Raw genomic sequence first — 20,460 nt, 5'->3', positions numbered from 1 at the left:
TCTTTATGGCCTTCCTGTGACATCGGGTGGTGTAGGTGTCCTGGAGGGCAGGTAGTTTGCCCCCGGTGATGCGTTGTGCAGACCTCACTACCCTCTGGAGAGTCTTACGGTTGTGGGCGGAGCAGTTGCCGTACCAGGCGGTGATACAGCCAGCCCGACAGGATGCTCTCGATTGTGCATCTGTAAAAGTTTGAGTGCTTTTGGTGACAAGACAGATTTCTTCAGCCTCCTGAGGTTGAAGAGGCGCTGTTGTGCCTCCTTCACCATGCTGTCTGTGTGGGTGGAACAATTTGTGTACGCCGAGGGACTTAAAACTTACTACCTTCTCCACTACTGTCCCGTCGATGTGGATAGGGGAATGCTCCCTCTGCTGTTTCCTGATGTCCACGATCATCTCCTTTGTTTTGTTGACGTTGAGTGCAAGATTATTTTCCTGACACCACACTCCGAGGGCCCTCACCTCCTCCCTGTAGGCCGTCTGGTCGTTGTTAGTGATCAAGCCTATCACTGTAGTGTCGTCTGCAAACTTGACGATTGAGTTGGAGGTGTACATGGCCACGCAGTCGTGGGTGAACAGGGAGTACAGGAGAGGGCTCAGAATGCACCCTTGTGGGGCCCCAGTGTTGAGGATCAGCGGGGTGGAGATGTTATTACCTACCCTCACCACCTGGGGGCGGCCCGTCAGGAAGTCCAGTACCCAGTTGCACAGGGCGGGGTCGTGAAGAGTTTGAAGGGTACTATGGTGTTAAATGCTGAGCTGTAGTCGATGAACAGCATTCTCACATAGGTATTCCTCTTGTCCAGATGGGTTAGGGCAGTGTGCAGTGTGGTTGGGATTGCGTCGTCTGTGGACCTATTGGGGCGGTAAGCAAAATGGAGTGGGTCTAGGGTGTCAGGTAGGGTGGAGGTGATATGATCCTTGACTAGTCTCTCAAAGCACTTCATGATGACGGAAGTGAGTGGGGCGGTAGTCGTTTAGCACAGTTACCTTAGCTTTCTTGGGAACAGGAGCAATGGTGGCCCTCTTGAAGCATGTGGGAACAGCAGACTGGGATAAGGATTGATTGAATATGCCCGTAAACACACCAGCCAGATGGTCTGCGCATGCTCTGAGGGCGCGGCTGGGGATGCCGTCTGGGCCTACAGCCTTGTGAGGGTTAACACGTTTAAATGTTTTACTCACGTCGGCTGCAGTGAAAAGGAGGGCCAAGCACGCCCCCATTTTCACTGATGGGGCTGCAGTGGAGCAGGTTGAGAGCTTCAAGTTCCTTGGTGTCCACGTCACCAACAAACTAACATGGTCCAAGTACACGAAGACAGTCGTGAAGAGGGCACGACAAAACCTATTCCCCCTTGGAAACTGAAAAGATTTGGCATGGGTCCTCAGATCCTCAAAAGGTTCTACAGCTGCACCATTGAGAGCATCCTGACCATCGAGAGCATTACTGCCTTGTATGGCAATGGCTCGGCCTCCAACCGCAAGGCACTACGGAGGGTAGTGTAAACGGCCCAGTACATCACTGGGGCCAGGCTCCCTGCCATCCAGGACCTCTATACCAGGCAGTGTCAGAGGAAGCCCCTAAAAATGGACTCCAGCCACCCTAGTCATAGACTACCGAGCGGCAAGCGGTACCAGAGCACCAAGTCTAGGTCCAAGAGGCTTCTAAACAGCTTGTACCCCCAAGCCATAAGACTCCTGAACACCAAATCAAATGGCTACCTAGACTATTTGCATTGCCCCTCCCCGCCTTTTACGCTGCTGCTACTCTCTGTTATTATCTATGCATAGTCACTTTAATAACTCTACCCACATGTACATATTACCTCAACTAATCGGTGCCCCGCACATTGACTCTGTACCTGTATATAGTCTCACTATTGTTAATTTCTTGCTGCTGCTCTTTAATTACTTGTTTACTTTTATTTCTTGTTATTATCTGTAATTATTCCTATTTTATTTTTTAAAACTGCATTGTTGGTTAGGGGCTCGTAAGTAAGCATTTCACTGTAAGGTACACCTGTTGTATTCGGCGCATGTGACAAATAAAATGTTATTTGATTTGGAGACCAGTGGAAGCAAAATAGCCTCATAACATCAAAGATCCACCACCATATTTTACAGTAGGTATGATGTACATTTCTGCATATGCATCTGTTTTACAACACCAAACCCACCACTGTTATGCATGGCCATAGAGCTCTATTTTCATCTCATCTGACAATGGCACCTGACATTTTAGTCATGAACTTGGTTGCTCTGATTGGAGGCTGACACTTGTCCACAAGTGGATCTTCCAGCAAGACGACAACCCCAAGCACATATCAAAATCCACAAAGAAATGGTTTATTGACCACAACCATTTTCCCGGAATTGAACCCCATTGAAAACCTGTGGTTTGTATTGAAGAGGGCAATCCATAAGTACAGACGATGAATATCAAGGACCTCGAAAGATTCTGTATGGATCCCTCCCATTGGAGAACACATTGAGGTCCCTCCCAATCTGTTCTCCAATCTCATAAAATGTTTTAGGAAAAGGCTCAGTGTTGTTATCCTTGGGTAGGGTTGCTTGAGTACTAAAACAGCGATGCCAATAATTCTGACACTTAAAAAAAACTTGTTAAACAAAATGTCTTTCTCTGAGCAATTGTATTAGTATAAAATAATATAATCCCCCATCCCCCAAATTGCATGCAATACAGCCCAGTATTTGTATAATTTATTTTATACAGCCTTTTTTCCCCCATCTTTATCATGGGTGCCAATAATTCTGTACCTGACTGTAGTTTAGGTGTTGTTTCGATGGGCCATCGTCAGGCTGACTGCCAGTGAATGACTTGCGGTGAGGGACAGGGGGAAAACATAACCTCTTAAAACCGCTTATAACACAAATGATGTTTGTGATATTAAGATTCTAACAATGACATTGTGTTATATAGACTTGTTAAGAAAAAGTTATGGTTGAGGGGTGACATGTGACTTTAAAAATGGCAGAGTAATTAAAAAGTACATTCGTTTTTGAATCAATATGACGCTCTCGGCTCTGCTAGTTAAAACTTCTTAAGCCTATAGGTTCCCCTACAGGAACTCCACCCCCCCCGTTCAGCTGAAACGGTGGCGCAGGGAATGCAAAAATATTCTTATAAATATTTAACCTCCACACATTAACAAGTCCACTACCTCAAATGAAAGATAAACACCTTGTTCATCTACCCAGCGTGTCAGATCTTTAAAATGTTTTACGGCGAAAACACAGCATATATTTATGTTAGACCACCACCAAAACAAAGAAGAAACGTAGCCATTTTGTCCAACAAAAGATAAAATGACAAAAGCAGGATTTAAAAAAAAAAATCATTCACTAACCTCTTGAAAATCTTCATCAGATGACAGTCATATGACATGTTACACAGTACATTTATGTTTTGTTCGATAATATGCATTTTATATCCATAAATCTCGGTTTACATTGATGCCATGTTCAGATAATTCTCCAAAATGTCCGGAGGAATTATAGAAAGCTACGCCAGATAACAGAAATACTCATCATAAACTTTGACTAAAGATACATATTCTACATATAATTAAAAAGATACACTGGTTCTTAATGCAACCGCTGTGTCACATTTTTTTTAACCTTTACGGAAAAAGCCTAACATTGCAATAATCTGAGACGGCGCTCAGACGTAACAATATTTCTCCGCTATGTTGGAGTCAACAGAAATACAAAATTACAACAGAAATATTCCCTTACCTTTGAAGATCTTCCATCAGAATGTAGTGCAAGGAGTCCTAGTTCAACAATAAATCGTTTTGTTTCATAATGTTCAATTCTAGTGTCCAAGTAGCAACATTTGTTACCACTTTCAGCTCAAATGCCCCAAAAATGACTTCTGGTCCAGGATAACTTTGCATCAAAACTTCCAAATTACATATTACAGGTTGATGGAACTGGTCAAACTAAGTGCAGAATTAATCTTCAGGATGTTATGATCATACAGATCGAATAGCATTCCAACCGGGCCATTCATGTTCATCTGGGGCTGATTGGAACAGCCGAATCACTCGGAACGCATACGCACCTTCAAGCACATGGAAATATTTTGCGACACTTAGTACTTTCCTTCCCATTAGGTCAAAGTTCACAGCAAATGCTCCGTTACACTTTCTACTAAATGAGGACATCTAGTGGAAGACATAATAAGTGTTTCCAGATCCATAACTTGTTGGGAAGGGAGGGCGTGATGACGTCAAAGTTGCCCCAACTTTCAGGATTTCAAAACTAGTTTGGAAGATTGCCTGCCCTGTGAGTCCTGTTATACTCGCAGACATATTTCAAACGGTTTTAGAAACTTCAGAGTGTTTTTTTATCCAATATTAATAATAATATGCATATATTAGCAATTTAGGACAGATTTTGATGCAGTTCACTATGGGCACACAATTCATCCAAAGGGGAAATACAGCCCCCTATCTCTAACAGGTTTGTAGCCTGGTTACAGTGAGCGGCAGTTATGACACCATATTCCCTATATCGGGCACTATTTTTGACCAGAGCATTATAGACCCGGTTCATAAGTAGTGTACTAAATACTACACTAAATATGGAATAGGGTGCCATTTGGGATGTACGGTTGACTTTTCCAGAGGAATGTACTCCAGTTATAGTGGATATGAGATCAGCCTGGTGATTAACTGGTTGTTGATTCAGGGAGATAACATTACCACCATCCCTCCTGTCCTTTGCTCTCTTCGATGAAGGTTTATTGAAATGTATGAAACCTTTTATCAGGCAAATACAAAACATCTCAACAAGCACCCAGTAGCCTATTCACAACCATCTTATTTCACTTATTTTATTTTTAGATATAAACATTTATAGATATAAATAATGTAACCTGACTAAAGTCCTACTTCTCTACCATGAGTCTCCAGGGCTGTACAGGCAGCATCGTGTCTGTAGGGGGTCAGATCCCCAATAACCTGGCCATGCCTCTGCACCTGAACGGGGTCAAGATCCTAGGAACCAACCCCCAGCAGATCGACCGAGCCGAGGAGAGGTCAGTGTTCTCCACCATCCTGGATGAACTGGGGGTGGCCCAGGCCCCGTGGAAGGCCCTCAGCTCACTGGTGAGATATGCACACAACACAAACAAACTGTCCCCTTAGTGTCAGAAGTGCAGAGACGTGTAGATCGACTGACTTGCTGAAATGTGTCTGACTCTCCATTCCCTTAGTGTTGTACTGCTCCTGTCTCTCCTGGACCTGCAGGGAGAGGAGTGGAAAGGGGATAGGCTGTCTCAGCTTAGACAGGGCTATGTACTGTAGAAGGAAACAACAGTTAGCGAAGACATGCTGATATTAGAATGAAGGAAAGAGACAGCGAGAGAAAGAAAGAAAAACCGAGGGCTAGACTTCCTCCGAGACACTTCCTACACATTCCATATTTGGTTTTTTTCCTCACACCTTCTCTCTCCCTAATTATCTACTTACTTCTTTCTAGCGCTCACTTGTATTTTAAGTGGTGAGTCGTTTTTAGACTTAGAGCCGACAGAGCCCAGTATCCCTAGGAACCAATCTGTGTCTCTGTTCATCCCACCAGGAGCTGTTGTATTATGATGGAGAAAACAAAGAGCAGCGAGAGAGAGAGATTGTGACAGAAAGAGACTGAGTGAAATAAAGAGAGAATGACCTAGGGTCAGGCAAACAGGCATTTGATGCTATAAATATAAGTTGTAATTAGAACCAATGCTTTAACCCTCATCTCCTCTGATTCTGTGTGTTTCAGGAAGATGCCTTTGCCTTTGCCAATAAAGTGGGATACCCCTGTCTCCTGCGCCCCTCTTACGTGCTCAGGTAATCTACCCATGTCTCCTGCGCCCCTCTTACGTACTCCGTTAAGATACTCCTGTCTCCGGCGCCCCTCTTACGTACTCCGTTAAGCTACTCCTGTCTCCTGCGCCCCTCTTACGTACTCCGTTAACCTCTTAGCGTCCCCTGAGATGTCTGCGTCCCACCCAGCCATCTGGAAATGCAAATGCGCTACGCCAAATGCTAATAGCACTCGTTAAAACTCAAACGTTCATTAAAACACACATGCAGGGTACTGAATTAAAGCTACACTCGTTGTGAATCTAGCCAACAAGTCAGATTTTTAAAATGCTTTCCGTTGAAAGCATGAGAAGCTATTATCTGATAGCATGCAACACCCCGAAATACCTGAAGGGGACCTAAACAAAATAATTAGCTTAGCCGGCGCTACACAAAGCGCAGAAATAAAATATAAAACATTCATTACCTTTGACGAGCTTCTTTGTTGGCACTCCTATATGTCCCATAAACATCACTATTGGGTATTTTTTTTCGATTAAATCGGTCCATATATACCCAAAATATCTATCTATGAAAACTGTGTGATCCAGAAAAAAACACAGTTTCAAAATGCAACGTCATTTTTTTAAATTAAAAAAGTTTCCTATAACCTTTCACAAAACACTTCAAAATGCTTTTGTAATCCAACTTTAGGTATTAGTAAATGTTAATAATCTATCAAATTGATCATGGGGCGATGTGTATTCAATAGCTCCACGTCTTCAAATCATGGTCGGAAATCTCTCCTCCAAAACATCCTGTCGGAGACCGGATGGAATGGGGTCTCTCTTCTTCGTTTGACCAAGGAACAACCTCCAGGCAATTGCCAAGACTGGTGACATCGTGTGGAAGCTGTAGGACTTGCAATCTCGGCGCCATCTAATTTGCTGTGCCATAGACAATACATGCAAGTGGCGCATTGATATTTTTTCCACTTTTTGGTGATCAGTTTTCCTTGGGCTTTTCGATGAAACACACGTTCTGTTATAGTCACAGCCGTGATTTAACCAGTTTTAGAATAATAATAATAATAATAATATATGCCATTTAGCAGACGCTTTTATCCAAAGCGACTTACAGTCATGTGTGCATACATTCTACGTATGGGTGGTCCCGGGGATCGAACCCACTACCCTGGCGTTACAAGCGCCATGCTCTACCAACTGAGCTACACAGAAACGTCAGAGTGTTTTCTATCCACACATACTAATCATATGCATATACTATATTCCTGGCATGAGTAGCAGGACGCTGAAATGTTGCGCGATTTTTAACAGAATGTTCGAAAAAGTAAGCCCTAGGCTTAAGAGGTGCTACCCCTGTCTCCTGCGCCCCTCTTACGTACTCCGTTAAGCTACCCCTGTCTCCTGCGCCCCTCTTACGTACTCAGGTAATCTACCCATGTCTCCTGCGCCCCTCTTACGTACTCAGGTAATCTACCCATGTCTCCTGCGCCCCTCTTACGTACTCCGTTAAGCTACTCCTGTCTCCTACGCCCCTCTTATGTACTCCGTTAAGCTACTCCTGTCTCCTGCTGCCCTCTTACGTACTCAGGTAATCTACCCATGTCTCCTGCGCCCCTCTTACGTACTCCGTTAAGCTACCCCTGTCTCCTGCACCCCTCTTACATACTCCATTAAGCTACCCCGGTCTCCTGCGCCCCTCTTACGTACTCCGTTAAGCTACCCCTGTCTCCTGCGCCCCTCTTACGTTCTCAGGTAATCTACCCATGTCTCCTGCGGCCCTCTTACGTTCTCAGGTAATCTACCCATGTCTCCTGCGCCCCTCTTACGTACTCCGTTAAGCTACTCCTGTCTCCTGCGCCCCTCTTATGTACTCAGCTAAGTGTTGGGGAGGGGACAGCACTCTCATAACCATAGGTTGGAGTCAACTCCATTTCAAATCAGTAATTGCAATTTCAGTTTACTTCCTGTATGAACTGAATTGAAATGGAATGGACTAATCTTTCCTTGTTTATGTTGGCCAGGCCTCTACAGTATATCCACAGTAATGGGATGTATTTTCTAATATGATAACTTGTTTATACAGCCACACCATATGTCCAACTAGAAAACACATTGTTGAGTAATTGAATGCATCTCAGAAGAATAAATAAATACGACAGTCAGCGTGAAGAAACGCAAAATGAAATATGGAAGGGAGGGTATAAAAAACAGCAAGAGACTGATTAGCTAAAGCAGAGGCTCAATTTAGCCTTTACAATTTTGTCACGGCTACCACTGCGATGCTACTCAATTACCAGAATGAAAAGATAGCCTACATCCTGAGAAGAACACAACAAAACTTATTACAGTGTGTGTGTGTTAACGCGGTGCTGGTATTGGGGAGGTCTGGATTGCTAATTTGCACATAATCAAGCAACAGCGTTGGTTTTGAAAGTGTATTGAAAGCATATTGGGTGGCTAATTTTGGTACTCGAGTCAACACAGCACACACACACACACACACACACACACACACACACACACACACACACACACACACACACACACACACACACACACACACACACACACACACACACACACACACACACACACACACACACACACACACACACACACACACACACACACACACACAACCCCCCCCCAGCTTGCATGCTTAGGAGAAGAGCAGCATCAGACAGGTGGGTTAGGCTGTTAGACTGCTGCTTCTTGTTTTAGTTTGCAAACAGTAATCCATGATGGAGTGATTAGGAATCTCTGGTCCCCAATGGCTGTCTATGGTCTTGTAGGAACTGGAAGCACCACCCTGTTAACTGTATTACCTTATTGGTTTGTGTACATGGAGAATGAACCTCTCCCCTCACCTCCCTTCCTCTTCCCTTTCTCCTCTCCTGCCTGACTGCCTGGCTGTCCATCTGTCTGTCTTTCTCTATTATGTCATTGTGCATAGTGTGTTTGGGCCTACCTCTCATCAGACCATTACTAATTATGATTAGCTTGGAAGATGATTGATCTCTAAATGCAGTTCAGCCACTCACACTAGATATCCTTTGATTGTTTGAGTATGTTGTTATTCAAAGAATGAAGTCACTAAGCCAATGATGGTGATATGTCCATTTAGCCAATGATTTTGTCCAAAGCGATTACAGTCATGCGTGCATGCATTTTCATATGGGTGGTGGTCCCAGCGGTATTCAGACCAACAATCCTGGAGCTGCAACCAACTGAGTCACAGAGGAATATTTTTTCCTTGAACCCCGTATAATGTCCATGGCTTTTTAAAGACAGGTGTGGTGCCTGGCTGTTTGGCCATATGTGTGCCTTGTAGCAGTCAGGCCAAAGGAGGTAGGAGTTGTGACTTAGCCTGACCCTCCCCTGTCCCTCTAGTCTATGCCTGTGTGCCAAATAGCACCATATTCTGTTTATAGTGCATTACTTTTGACTATATTCATATACTTATGACCTATAGTGAAACCCATAGTGCACTACTTTTGAACAGAGCCTATGTTAGGAATAGGGTGCCATTTGGGACAGAGACTATCCACTCTCCCTCTAGCTACGTTCAGGAGCATGTGGATGCCCAACTAGCTGGCCAAAAGAAGAAGGGAGAAAAACATAAATACCCCGAATACTTATTTTTTAATGACTCAGCTCAGAAAGCAAACTCATTCTGTAGAGCCTGGAGTGTTTGCTGACCTAAATCTTTCTTTTTCTTTTTCTCCGCTTTTTTGTTTTGCTGTTTAAAACCTTTCTTCATCTTGATTATAATGATGCAACTGGGAGATATCAACATTTGAGCTTGTTATTTTTCTAATTATTTTCCTCTTTCGCTCTCTCTTCCTCTTCAGTGGCTCAGCAATGAACGTGGCATACGGTGAAGAAGAGATGAGGGGCTTCTTGGACGAGGCTACTCAGGTGTCTCAGGTGATCCAGGGAACTTTATTATCTGTGTTCCGACTTGAACCCTATTCTCTATATGGTGCACTACTTGAAGTAATCAGTTGAAATCCTCTTCCTACTCAACATACAAAATCCTTTTAACACATGCACACTCAGACTCACCCACCCTGTGAGTTACAAATACAATTCCTTCATTATGCACACACACATATAACCCCCTCTCTTATAAAAAGGCTTACACTTCATTTCTCCATGTATTTGTTCTCCCTAGCCAACCACAGATAGTTTTATCTCTTTGTGTCCCAAATTGCACCCTATTCCCAATATAGTGCACTACTTTTAAACAGCTCATTGGGCCTTGGTCAAAAGTAGTGCACTACATAGGTACTAGTTTGCAATTTGGGATGCAACCTTTGTCTAATGTCTACTCACCTACTGTACACACACACATACAGTTCCTCTGAGCTCAATCAGCTCGTGCCCCTCACTGGCACCTTCTCAGTATGGATGAGTGTAGTATGTTGGCTGTGGGGCAGAGCTGATTTTGTTGTTTACCTGTCTCTCTGGCCACACATACAAACACACTCCCTCTGGGTGCTGGTGGTCCACCTGGCCCCTCAACATGCCCTTGCCTGGGGCTGACAGAGCAGCCGGCCTCCCTGTCATGCTGCTCACACTAAACCAGTCCTGGTCATATGCACACACAAACACGCACGTACACCTCCCCTTGCTTACTGTCAGCTAAGCAGCACTTCTCTAGCCAGGAGGAGGACAAACAGCCCTCTGGCCTGTGACCTGAATAGACATGGCCTGCCTGGCTTTTGACAGAACACAGCATCACACACCTGTCTCTCAGGGGCAGCACACACACACACACACACACACACACACACACACACATACCACTCACCACGCCAAGAGGAGCTCTATCACAGGAGGTTGGTGGCACCTTAATTGGGGAGGACAGGCTTGTGATAATGGCTGGAGTGGAATAGTATCAAATACATCAACCATATGGTTTCCATGTGTTTGATGCCATTCCATTCACTCCGTTTCAGCCATTATTATGAGCCGTCCTGTCCCCAGCAGACTCTACTGAGCTCTACTCTACTCGACTCACCGTGCGCATCCGGCTAGCTGTACAAATCACACGTGTAACTGGTATAATAGTATGTATAAGGAAGCTGGGGAGTTGAGCTGGACTGCTGTAGAATCCCAATATAAACAGGATGCAGCCCCCTACTCCAACATAATTGCAGTGTGCTCTGCTGCACTGTGCATCCAAAATAGAATCCTATTCCCTATATAGTGCACTATTGTTGACAGCCCTAAGGACCCAGATTGAAAGTAGAGCGCTATATAGGGAATAGGTGCCATTCGAGAGTTAGATATCTGATGATGTTATTTTTCCTACAGGAGCATCCAGTGGTCATCACCAAGTTCATCCGTGGAGCCAGAGAGGTGGAGGTGGATGCAGTGGCCAAGATGGGAAAAGTAAGCCAGTTTGATATGCCTCACACACCTCACATCATTATGCTATGTGCGCTATATGCTACTTAGAAGACACTTGCTTACAGTACAGTGAGTGCATGTGCATATTTTCAGTATGTGTATGTGATTCCTGCTGGAATTGAACACCATGACCTTCTTTGAACCCATTTTATCAAGTGAGCCATACAGGACCTAGATGTGTGATCTCTCTGCCTCACATGATGGAGCAGGTGGAACACGTGGGGGGCTTTTATAGGAGCTCTCCTCCTCATCCCCCTCCCTCCTCTCCTCTCTTATTTCCTGAATGAAGGGCAAGGTGAATTATTTGCTTCAGCAAGCAAAACACTCACAGGCTATATTACTTAGCATCACATTTAGACTGTAATGAATTTAATCAGTTCTACATCAACATAGTATGTCCTAATCCTAGTACTAAAGCAGTTTTGTACTTTTACCTTCACATTTGTCTCATTATATCTTCTTACATTCATGACTCAGTCTTTAGTATGTGGATGTGACCTCTGGGGGAATTTAACCTCACGACCTTGCACTTGCTAGCTCCACGCTCTTACCAACTGAGCCACGCTGGAGCATTACTCCACTCTGCTTTAATGTAGCATTTTATTCCTCCATTATATTACCTCAGTCTGATGAGGCCAAGTTCCAAATGGCACCCTATTCCCTACATAGAGCACTACTAGGGCACTCATCAAAGGTAGGGCACTATTTTAGGATGCAACCTAAGTAGACACTAGATCATTTATCCCATCCTATCAGCAGGGAAACATATTACAGCTGCTTTGAAAGGAACAGAGGATTGGCAGATACACATCAGACAGACAGTGGAAATGGAATATATTCAATTGAAAGATGGGTGGGGGAAAACAAATTTCAAAAATCCTGGGATGTTTTGTAGGTTGTGTAAAGAGTACTGAAAAGTATTTTGGAGTCAATTAACCTTTTTATAACATTTTGAGGCCAGTTCTTAAAAGAAACTGCATAATAATGTTCTCCATTGACATTTGATCCAATAAAGCCTTAGATTTGACCACTCTCTCACTCATATACTGTACGAGGGAAGATAGACCAACACGAACATTGACATGAACACCTGCTGGGTGCTGACGAATTGTGGTGATCAAACATGTACAATGGCGCCGGAAGAAATGGCAGCCGTTTTCCAGGCGCCTAACCGATTGTGCTGTTATGTGTTTTTTTCCGTTTTTGTAACTTATTTTGTACATAATGTTTCTGCCACTGTATCTTACGGCAAAAAAGAGCTTCTGGATATCAGGACAGCGGTGACTCACCTCGGATTAGACAAAGATGCACAGGATGTACTTCAGACACCCGACAAGGTCGAAATCCCCGTCATTGGCAAGAGAAAGAGACGCAGGTATAGAGGACACAGGTCAGGGAGCCTCGTAAGGATTCGCCGATGGTGAGTGGGAAATCTTCCCTTAACATCAATATTACTGGCCAAAGTATTGGACAATAAATTAAACGAGGTACGATCACGAATATCCTACCATCGGGACATCAAAAACTGTAATATCTTATGTTTCACCAAATCGTAGCTGAATGACGACATGGAAAACATTCAGCTAGCGGGATATACGCTGCACCGGCTAGACCTAACAACCCACTCCGGTAAGACGGAGTGTACATTTGTAAACGACAGCTTGTGCAGGAAATCTAAGGAAGTCTAGATTTTACTCGCCTGAAGTAGAGTATCTCATGATAAGCTGTAGACCACAGCCAAGCGAGTTCATCTATTATTTTCATGGCTGTTTATTTACCACCACAGACGGACGCTGGCGCTAAGACCACACTGAGTCAGCTGTATAAGGAAATAAGAAAAAAGTCCTAGTTGCCAGGGACTTTAATGCCCTCCTGTACTCCCTGTTCACCCACGACTGCATGGCCAGGCACGACTCCAACACCATCATTAAGTTTGCAGAAGACGCAACAGTGGTAGGCCTGATCAACGACGAGACAGCCTATAGGGAGGAGGTCAGAGACCTGGCCGGGTGGTGCCAGGATAACAACTTATCGCTCAACGTAATCAAGATAAAGGAGATGATTGTGGACTACATGATAAGGAGGACAAAGTATCCACCCCCATTCTCATCAAAAAGGCTGTAGTGGAGCAGGTTGAGAGCTTCAATTTCCTTGGTGTCCACATCACCAACAAACTATCATGGTCCAAACACACCAAGACAGTTGTGAAGAGGGCATGACAAAACCTATTCCCCCTCAGGAGACTGAAAAGATTCGGTATGGGTCCTCAGATCCTCAAAAGGTTCTACAGCTGCAACATTGAGAGCATCTTTACTGGTTGCATCACTGCCTGGTACGGCAACTGCTCGGGTTCTGACCGCAAAGCAGTACAGAGGGTAGTGCGTACGGCCCAGTACATCACTGGGGTTAAGCTGCCTGCCATCCAGGATCTCTACACCAGACGGTGTCAGAAGAAGGCCTAAAAGTTGTCAACGACCCCAGCCACTCCAGTCATAGACTGTTCTCTCGGCTACCACATGGAAAGCGGTGCCGGAGTGCCAAGTCTAGGACCAAAAGGCTTCTCAACAACTTTTACCCCCAAGCCATAAGACTACTGAACAACTAATCAAATGGCTACCCAGACTATTTGCATTGTGTCCTGCCACTTCCCACCCTCGCACACGACGCCGTACACGCGGTCTGCCATCTGCCGAGTACAGTTTGAAACCTTGGCTTAATCCGTGAAGAGCCCATTTCTCCAGCGTGCCAGTGGCCAATGAATGTGATCATTTGCCCTTTGATGTCGGTTACGACGCCAAACTGTAGTCAGGTCAAGACCCTGGTGAGGACGACGAGCACGCAGATGAGCTTCCCTGAGACGGTTTCTGACAGTTTGTGCAGAAATTCTTGTGCAAACCCACAGGTTTTATCAGCTGTCTGAGTGACTGGTCTCAGACGATCCCGCAGGTGTATAAGCCGGGTGCGGAGGTCCTGGGCTGGCGTGGTTACACGTGGTTTGCGGTTGTGAGGCTGGTTCGACGAACTGCCAAATTCTCTAAAACGATGTTGGAAATGGCTTATGGTAGAGAAATTAACGTAAAATTCTCTGGCAACAGTTCTGGTGGACATTCCTGCAGTCAGCATGCCAATTGCATGCTTGCTCAACTTGAGACTTCTATGGCATTGAGTTGTGACAAAACTTTACATTTTAGAGTGGCCTTTTATTGTTTACAGCACAAGGTACATCTGTGTAATGATCATGCTGTTTAATCAGCTTCTTGATATGCCACACCTGTCGGGTGGATGGATTATCTTGGAAAAGGAGGAATGCTCACTGACAGGGATATAAATTAATTTGAGCACAACATTTCTGAGAATATGCTTTTTTTGCAAATGGAACATTTCTGTAATCTTTTATTTCAGCTCCTAAAACATGGAACCAACACTGCATGTTGATTTTATATTTTTGTTCTGTAAAGAAAATAATTAACCTAAATAATAAGGATTTCTATCAGCCTAATTGAGGTGTAGAGTACATGTCACATTCCAATGTTCATTCCAGTGGCATAATGCCAGGAGCCGCTTGTGGATTTGACAGCTCTAAAGCAGTTCCACCTCCGACATCATGAAAACAACCGCTTAAGAGCCCTTATTAGACATGTCAAAGCTAGGGATTGGTTAAGAAGTTTACATGGTGCCAGGGAGATAGGTATGAGTATATAAGCCTTAGTTCAACCTGAAGAGCTCATCATTATTCCCTTAGTTTCATGTGTCTAAATTGGATCTGCCATTGTAATATTTTAATGTTGAAACACGATTAAGAAAAAAAGCCACACATGGATGGATCCAATGCAATACATTTAATAAATACTGAAGTTTTGACCGCTCAGCTGTGCTTATATATGATTGAGACCCTGTATGGACATGTTTAGATTTCTGATTGTAGCCTAAATCCTAACAACTATCAAGGAAAGAGTAGTCATATGTTCTATATACATGGTAATCTTCTTCTTCTCCTCCTCTCCCTTTTTTTCTCTTTTGTATATATCCCTCTTTGTTTCAGTCTGTCTCTTTTAGACAAAAACTAGCTTACAGATGAGTCCATCAAACAACATTACTTGCATAATTTCTGATCCCACTTTTTTTACTCTACCACCCCTTCCTCTGGTTGGAGGACCTGGTGTAAAACATTAACATTCAATATACATTACCAGTCAAAAGTTTGGAAAAACCTGCTCATTCAAGGGTTTTTCTTTATTTTGAATATTCTCTACATTGTAGAATAATAGGGAAGACATCAAAACTATAAAATAACACGTATGGAATCATGCAGTAACCAAACAAGTGTTAAAAAATTTAACTATATATTTTAAATCTTCAAAGTGCCACCCTTTGCCTTGATGACAGCTTTGCACACTCTTCACATTCTCTCAACCAACTTCTTGAGGAATGCTTTTCCAACAGTCTTGATGGAGTTCCCACATACAGTAGAAGTCAGAAGTTTATATACACTTAGGTTGGAGTCATTAAAACTCATTTTTCAACCACTCCACAAATTTCTTGTTAACAAAGTATAGTTTTTGCAAGTCAGTTAGGACATCTACTTTGTGCACAACACAAGTAATTTTTCCAACGATTGTTTACAGATTATTTCACTTAGAATTCACTGTATCACAATTCCAGTGGGTCAGAAGTTTACATACACTAAGTTGACTGTGCCTTTTAAACAGCTTGGAAAATTCCAGACAATTGTGTCATGGCTTTAGAAGCTTTGGATTGGCTAATTGACATCATTTGAGTCAATTGGAGGTGTACTTGTGGATGTATTTCAAGGCCTCCCTTCAAACTCAGTGCCTCTTTGCTTGACATCATGGGAAAATCAAAAGAATCAGCCAAGACCTCAGAAAAACAATTGTAGACCTCCACAAATCTGGTTCATCATTGGGAGCTAGGAGGAGATGCGTTCTGTCTCCTAGAGGTGAATTTACTTTGGTGAGCAAATCAGTCCCAGGACAACAGCAAAGGACCTTGTGAAGATGCTGGAGGAAACCGGTACAATAATCTATATCCACAGTTAAATGCGGCCTATATCGACATAACCTGAAAAGCCGCTCAGCAAGGAAGAAGCCACTTCTCCAAAACTGCCATAAAAAAGCCAGACTACGGTTTGCAACTGCACATGGGGACAAAGATGGTACTTTTGGAAAATGTCCTCTGGTCTGATGAAACAAAAAATAATTTTTTTGGCCATAATAACCATTTTGTTTGGAGGAAAAAGGGGGAGGCTTGCAAGCACGAAGAACACCATCCCAACCATGAAGCACGGGGGTGGCAGCATCATGTTGCACTTCACAAAATAGATGGCATCATGAGGGAGGAAAATTGTGGATATATTGAGGCAGCATCTCAAGACATCAGTCAGGAAGATAAAGCTTGGTCGCAAATGGATCTTCCTAATGGACAATGACCCCAAGCATACTTCCAAAGTTGTGGCAAAATGGCTTAAAGACAACAAGGTCAATGTATTGGAGTGGCCATCACAAAGCCCTAACCTCAAACCTGTATTTGTGGGCAGAACTGAAAAGGCGTGTGCGAGCAAAGAGACCTACAAACCTGACTCAGTTACACCAGCTCTGTCAGGAGGAATGGGCCAAAATGCACTCAAGTGTGCCTTGAATTCTAAATAAATCACAGACCGTGTCGCCAGCAAAGTTCCCCCATACCGTCACACCACCTCCTCCATGCTTCATGGTGGGAAGCACACATGCAGAGATCATCCGTTTAGTTGTGGACAGGTGTCTTTTATACTGATAACAAGTTCAAACAGGTGGCATTAATACAGGTAACGAGTGGAGGACAGAGGAGCCCCTTAAAGAAGAAGTTACAGGTCTGTGAGAGCCAGAAATCTTGCTTGTTTGTAGGTGACCAAATACTTATTTTCCACCATAATTTGCAAATAAATTAATTAAGAATCCTACAATGAATCCTACAATTCTGGATTTTTTTTTTTTCATTTTGTCTGTCATAGTTGAAGTGTACCTATGATGAAAATTACAGAACTCTCTCATATTTTTAAGTGGGAGAACTTGCACAATTGGTGGCTGACTAAATACTTTTTTGCCCCACTGTATGTCAGTTACGTTTATGGGGGGTCAATTAAGGAAGACATCCTCTTTTGCAAACCACTGGAAACCAGGACAACAGGAGAGGATATGTTTAAAGTACTGGACAGCTTTGTGACATCAAATGGACTTTGGTGGTCAAGATATGTCGGTATCTGTACCGATGGCGCAAAAGCCATGACAGAGAGACATTGTGGAGTGCAAGCAGTTGCTCCCGATGCCGCTTGGGTACACTGCAGCATCCACCGAGAGGCTTTTGCTGCCAAGGGAATGTCTGACCGCTTGAAATACGTTTTGGACACTACAGTGAAAATGGTTAATTTTGTTAAAGCAAGGCCCCTGAACTCCCGTGTATTTTCTGCACTATGCAATTATATGGGCAGCGACCATGTAACACTTTTACAACATACAGAAGAAGTACGCTGGTTAACGAGGGAACATCATTTTCACTTGTCTGACCACTTGCATGTTGACGAGTTTCTCACACGACTGGCCTATCTGGGTGATGTTTTTTCTCTCATGAATGATCTGAATCTAGGATTACAGGGACTCCAACTATATTCAATGTGCGGGACAAAATTGAGGCTATGATTAAGAAATTGGAGCTCTTCTTTGTCTGCATTAACAATCACAAATGACTGGATTCGTTATCCCTTTCATGCCCTGCCTCCAGTCCACTTACTGATATTTGAACAGAATAGCCTCACCTAAGTTGCAACAAGCAGTTCTGTGAAAATTTTATTTAATCAGAAGCCACTGCCAGATTTCTTGATTGGGCTGCGCTCAGAGTATCCTGCCTTGGCAAATCGTGCTGTTAAGACACTGATGCCCTTTGCAACCACGTACCTATGTGAGAGTGGATTCTCTAGCATGAAAACTAAATACAGGCACAGACTGTGTGTGGAAAATGATTTAAGAGTGAGACTCTCCAATACAACCCAACATTGCAGAGTTATGTACATCCTTTCAAGCACATCCTTCTCATTAACCTGTGGTGAGTTATTCACCATTTTCAATGAACAAATAAGGTTTTATATGTAAGATGGTTAAATAAAGAGCAAAATGATTGATTATTATTATTTGTGCCCTGGTCCTATAAGAGATCTTTGTCACTTCCCCTGAGCCGGGTTGTGACAAAAACTCACACTCATTCTTCTGTTTAATAAATGTATCGTATTGTGTGTGTGTGTGTGTGGCAGGCTTACAATGATGGCAAAAAACAACATTTGACAGTGCGCTGACCCTGGTGCTGGAGGGGGTACACAGCTGGAGGTTGAATGTTTGAAGGGGTACAGGACTATAACAAGTCCCGTGTTTAGAGAGAGACCCAATCTGTAATATAGTACACTTACCATAGTTAGCTTTTAACCCTGATAAATTTGATAAATTCGCCATGTCCTCAATAAGGCCCTTCAAGGTTGAAGGACTCAAGATAACTTGAATCATTTAGTCCCTTAATGTTATCATCAGACTTTTATCGCTAACACTTCAAAGGCCATAATAAATAGGTATGGTGATAAAGGGCAACCTTGTTTTACACCTCTTGACAGCTCAAAACTTTCAGAGAAGTATCCGTTTTTTATTTTACATAAAGGGTTGTTGTACATTACCTTTACCCATCTTATGAGAGATTCTCCAAAGTTAAAAAATCAAGGCACTCATAAACAGATTCTAGGCATACTGTATCAAAGGATTTCTCAATCTGCTATAAAGATTATATCTGGTTTCCTTATATTCTGTATTTGTCTGTCTTCTCTTTTTCCTCCCACATTACAGATCCATCCATTGACTGAATGCCAAATATGGCTCATTATTCAGTGTGTGTGTGCATGCACGCGTGTGCTCTTCATATGCATTCCACCATATTAACTACAGGCTTTATCAAGAGTGTGTGTTCCTCCAGGATTGTGTGTGTTCATCAATTAGTGTGTTGCTAATGAGTGCTGCAATTATCGGGGGTTTAATATGTACTAACGACAACGCAGTTCATTGAAACACTACTCCCTTTTGATTGGTGGGAAGGGGAAGGGGTGGGAGAGTTAAGTGTTATGTACCAAATGGCTCCCGATTATAGTCCACTACCTTTGACCAGAGCCCTTTCAGCAATTCATCCATTTAAGGTTTTATATTGACGTATTACCTGCTATCAATTATATAGTTTATCTATTGATGAATTCCTTTATACACTTTTGTGTGAAAATGGCTGCTTATCGTGATGACTTGAAATAATAGTGTTACTTTTGCATATATAGTGTATGTATGTGGACACCCCTTCAAATTAGTGGATTCAGCTATTACTGAAGAACTCTGTGACTTTCAATATGGCACCGTCATAGGATGCCACCTTTCCAACAAGTCAGTTTGTCAAATATTTGCCCTGCTAGAGTTGCCCTGGTCAACTGTAAGTACTGTTATTGTGAAGTAGAAACGTCTAGGACCAACAACGGTAGGCCACACAAGCTCACAGAAAGGGACCACAGAGTGCTGAAGCGCTTAAAAATGGTCTGTCCTCGGTTGCAACACTCACTACCTAGTTCCAAACTGCCTCTGTAATAGGGCTGTTGCGGTGACCGTATTACTGCCACCAGCAGTCACGAGTCATGAACGCAGTCAAATTCCACATTACCGTTTTGTCACGGTAATTAGGCTTCTCCAAGCTCTCTTGCTGCTGCTGGTCATTAGTAGCCTACCAAACTTGCTAACTGCCTGGTACTCAGCACTCTATTGTCCTTCTAATCACTCTGACATCCATGCAAATGTATTAGAAAATCGAATCAAACACTTCATGAGAGCCCATGAGCTCATGTTGCACAACATTTCTATAGGCTATGCAATTGCGGGAGAAAATTGCAGTGATGGCCGCTAATAAAAATATGAGGATCCCATCAGCTTTCTATAGGCTAGGCTTACTATACTTATTTCTCAACTTTCCTAATGTTAAGCACATTGTTAGCTTTACAACGGGAGTATAACCTACCTGGCTGGCATGAAAATAAACCACAGGGAAAGCGTCCTCCATTCCTATCTATTTTCTCCGGCTGCCCCTGTTTCGATACAGATGCATGATAACGGTCCATTCTAAATCAAAACAAATGTCACACATATAT

The 20,460-nt window shown here is 43.2% G+C and overlaps 1 protein-coding gene across 1 annotated transcript in view; it reads left to right on the top strand.

The window, feature by feature from the left end:
• cps1 (carbamoyl-phosphate synthase 1, mitochondrial) overlaps window positions 1-20,460 on the top strand; it is a 95,684-nt gene that overhangs the window by 42,447 nt on the left and 32,777 nt on the right. Inside the window, 4 exon segments of the mRNA XM_046363299.1 lie at window positions 4,936-5,130; window positions 5,789-5,856; window positions 9,689-9,764; window positions 11,157-11,234. Coding sequence (XP_046219255.1) covers window positions 4,936-5,130; window positions 5,789-5,856; window positions 9,689-9,764; window positions 11,157-11,234 — 417 coding nt within the window.

This window comes from Oncorhynchus gorbuscha, linkage group LG09 (assembly GCF_021184085.1).
Source record: "Oncorhynchus gorbuscha isolate QuinsamMale2020 ecotype Even-year linkage group LG09, OgorEven_v1.0, whole genome shotgun sequence".
NCBI classification, from domain to species: Eukaryota; Metazoa; Chordata; class Actinopteri; order Salmoniformes; family Salmonidae; genus Oncorhynchus; species Oncorhynchus gorbuscha.
The sequence above is the reverse complement of the archived record's forward strand: the minus strand, read 5'-3'. Positions and strand labels throughout refer to the sequence as shown.